Raw genomic sequence first — 2,500 nt, 5'->3', positions numbered from 1 at the left:
TACTACGGCTGCATAATTTTTTTTTTTTTTTTTTTTTTTATTGGTCAGAGGATCGAGAAAAAATCATTATAGCGTATTTATTTACTGTCTTTTGTTTGTTATATATTTTTGTATATTCATCGTATCTAAGACTCTTTATCATTTAAAGATTCTTATCATCGTTGTTTTCATAGTTGTTATTGATATGCTTATGGTTCCCGCGCTTGAATTTGTATTCATGATAACCCTGTCATACGCCCCGAGGCTTCGTTATGATTTGCTTATTGTGAACGACTTTCTTCCTCCTACATATCACTTTTATTTTCCAAAGTCCACGTAAGTTATCAAAAAGATTATTGCATATCACCACCAATATTTTTTTTCATCTCATGTACTTCGGTTAAGTACTTTTTTTTCATATTTTATTTTTTCCTCATAATCATTTCACTCGCTTTCTCTCCTCCTCCTCCTCCTTCTTCTCGTCTTCCACCCCATCATTTTCCTCCTTTCTTCCCATCATCCTCTCTCCGTTTCACACACATTTTGATAATAAAAAAACAGTAACGAAATCCTTTACTAACATATTTCTTTTGTTTTCTCTCCCCCTTCCCTGCTCCCCCTCTCCCCCCTCCCCCCCAGACGATGGCAGCGACCAAGAGGAACGCCGGGCTGACGTCTGCGGTCCCGAGAGCGTCCCTCAACGACGAGGAATTGGTGAGTAAACTTCCCTTCGGCGCCTCCTTCGGGTAGACGTCGGGCCCCTCCTGAAGGGGACGTCTCATAGGGGCGTCCTCCAGGGTGGTGGCTTTGTACGTTTGAGTTTCTTTCTCTTCTTTTTCTGTTTTGTTTTCGTTTCTTTCTTTCTTACCTCACGTCTTGTGTTACCTCTATCTTTCCACCTAATTGTCTGGGTTTAATGCCGTTGTGGCGGATTCTTCTTCTTAACTGTGTACTTTATCATGAAGTTTAATGTCTCCCTTTGTAACAGATTGAGAGAGCTTTGTATATACGTGTAACTGTAATAGAGTATACGTATAATGTATTTAACATGTGTTGATTAAGCTTTCTTACTAAGAATGAAATACATGACTATAAAAAATGATGTTAAGGCTGTAACCTTGTTTTCTCTCTCATAGAACTGGAGTAAGACCCTTTTCTGTCACCTTAAGCTTAAGCTCTCCTGTGTATTTTATATCTTATGCTGTGAAATTTACGAGGTCCCTCCTAACTCTTAGTGAAACTTTCACTTGTAAATAACCGCAGTTTGACACATGTGATAGCTTGTTTGACGGCTTTTTGCTGTGTTGAGCCACCTGATTCTTAGCCTAGCTTACAGGCGTATTCTCACGCCCTCGTTACGTCCTGTCACACGCCCATTGCCGCCCAGGTCACACATACAGCCCAGGTCCCCCTCTTAGTATAACACGCACTGAATGTGTTTTAAATCCCAGTCACAGAATTCGAGTGTGCTAGTTTTATACCCTCAGTGCCAAGTGTCATATTTACTATGTAGTCAAAACCTTAGAATGTGAAGTGTTAAATTTTGAAAATGACAATAATAGCATAGGTGTAGAAATAATACGCTATGGTTTATACATGCCCTGTAGTTATTGTAACGTTATTCGAGGGCCGTTATTCGTGCGGTGTTGTCTTGAGTGTTGTTGACCTCGCTACTCCTTGCTGGCCATAAGTTGTGTAATTTTCGAATCATGGGAGAATCTATCGTGATAACGCTCCTTTTCCTTTTTCGATTTTTTGTTTTCTTTCTCTATTTCCCAATCCCTTTTATATCCCATTCCCTCTCTCCTTTATAACGTCATCTCAGAGAAAGAGAGACGGTGAACAGATATGCAAGTCATTGTCCCGAATCACAGACACCTGTCTGTGGTTTCTCAAGATAAGATGACCATCACCACACGTGGTCTAACGATCCCGTCTCCTGCGAGGCACGTCCAAGACACAGAAATGACAGCCCTGCCTTCGAGCGCCGGCCATTGTGACGGACGGCGAGGCAGACGGAGGTGTCTAGTGATCGTTATCACCTGTGCAGCTTGACGGAGAGTCTCTGACCCTTGACTACCTCTCCCTTGCATATCTTTCACGCGTTGTGCTGCCAGAGCCTCTTTCTCTGTGGGCGTGGTCTATTCTCTATGTGTGTTCTTCCTATCTCCTGCTCTTGTTTTTTTTATATTGTCAATCCGTCCTCCCTCAAATCCGCATAAGAAATAAATAAAAATTCATATATTTTCGATGTACCTGTCGCACGGCTAGTAGCGAGGTGGAGCCACTCTCTCATAACTAACCAAAAGCGAGGAGTTATGTGACCAGTCCTTCGCCCGAACCCACGAGTAACGGCGGGTTGTGTGACTTCGTGAGTGACCTGGCGCAGGTCGCGAATGGGTTGTCACAGGTCGTAAGGGGGCCGTGACCTCGGGTCCTGGAGGTACAAGGTTTCTCACTCTTCTTCCTCGTCTTTCTTTTTCTTAACTTTCCTCGGCTTAGGTCCCTGTAAGTACAGCGT

At 42.8% G+C, this 2,500-nt stretch overlaps 1 protein-coding gene across 7 annotated transcripts in view; it reads left to right on the top strand.

The window, feature by feature from the left end:
• LOC125033350 (protein unc-13 homolog A-like) overlaps window positions 1-2,500 on the top strand; it is a 422,716-nt gene that overhangs the window by 347,636 nt on the left and 72,580 nt on the right. For all 7 annotated transcript variants that reach the window (XM_047624775.1, XM_047624769.1, XM_047624772.1 and 4 more), the window contains one exon: window positions 619-693. In XM_047624775.1, the coding sequence (XP_047480731.1) occupies window positions 619-693 (75 nt within the window). The remainder of the gene's footprint in view (window positions 1-618; window positions 694-2,500) is intronic.

The sequence above is a fragment of the Penaeus chinensis genome, chromosome 16 (genome assembly GCF_019202785.1).
Source record: "Penaeus chinensis breed Huanghai No. 1 chromosome 16, ASM1920278v2, whole genome shotgun sequence".
NCBI classification, from domain to species: domain Eukaryota; kingdom Metazoa; phylum Arthropoda; class Malacostraca; order Decapoda; family Penaeidae; genus Penaeus; species Penaeus chinensis.
This window is presented reverse-complemented; position numbering and strand designations above follow the sequence as displayed.